Here is an 879-nt window from a genome sequence, read left to right as displayed (position 1 = left end):
TCACCACCCAGTGATCAATCAATTGTGATTACATCTCAATCCTACAGGAGGTCGCTCGCGGCCCGAATAGCTCAGTGGTAACGTCTCTGACTGTGAAGCTGAGTGACGCGGGATCGAACCCGCCAGGGAGCATCAGTCCCCTCAGGATTACAGGTACACCTTGCTGACGAGTGCCAAGTAGCACGAAACCCGGGTCCAGGGATTCCTGTTGACCACCTCCAACCGCCATCTTAAATTACATGAGCCAATAACTTTCACAAAACAGTAATAACCTTTAATACTAAACTTTATGATGATTCTAACTTCTAAGGAAATCAACTTAAACTTATCAATTAATTTTGTGCATTTTTCTAATATTTTAATTGAGATAGAACGCTACCTAACAAATTCTAAAATATTTCTTTATATTTTTGTTTTATTTATACAGAAGAAGCTATTTTTGCTGCAACATGGCTTGGCTATTTCAATGCCTGCCTAAATTCTCTGGTATATTCATTATTAAATAATAATTTTCGTATGTCCTGTGCAAAACTACTATGTGCTTGGCATTACAATCGTGAAAGACGTCAACAGTATGGATTGAATCAATTGAAACATTTCGGTGATACTCCGATTCAATTAGCAATTGGTCGTGTTCCATGGAATAAATTATGAATACATTTGTATTGTAGTAATATAATCTCTTTGGTATCCAGTCATAATGAAACATATACTTATCATCTCGCATTATATAATTTTACTAACTTTGTGTTTTAACAATAAACCGCCAACCAAACAACCAATATCATGAGTATATTCCTAAAGATATACAGCGGTATGAGTTTATATTTTGTTCTTTTTCTTCACTACTTATACCTGTTTAAATTACATAACTGTACA

General features: G+C 35.4%; 1 protein-coding gene across 1 annotated transcript in view; it reads left to right on the top strand.

Moving 5' to 3' along the window:
* The window catches only part of Smp_159850 (hypothetical protein), a gene marked incomplete at both ends in the record, with an annotated part of 3,494 nt that extends 2,840 nt beyond the window's left edge, over positions 1-654 (top strand). Inside the window, one exon of the mRNA XM_018791965.1 lies at positions 428-654. Coding sequence (XP_018647276.1) covers positions 428-654 — 227 coding nt within the window. The remainder of the gene's footprint in view (positions 1-427) is intronic.
* Positions 655-879: the final 225 nt, after the last annotated feature.

Source organism: Schistosoma mansoni (assembly GCF_000237925.1).
Source record: "Schistosoma mansoni, WGS project CABG00000000 data, supercontig 0223, strain Puerto Rico, whole genome shotgun sequence".
NCBI lineage: Eukaryota > Metazoa > Platyhelminthes > Trematoda > Strigeidida > Schistosomatidae > Schistosoma > Schistosoma mansoni.
This window is presented reverse-complemented; position numbering and strand designations above follow the sequence as displayed.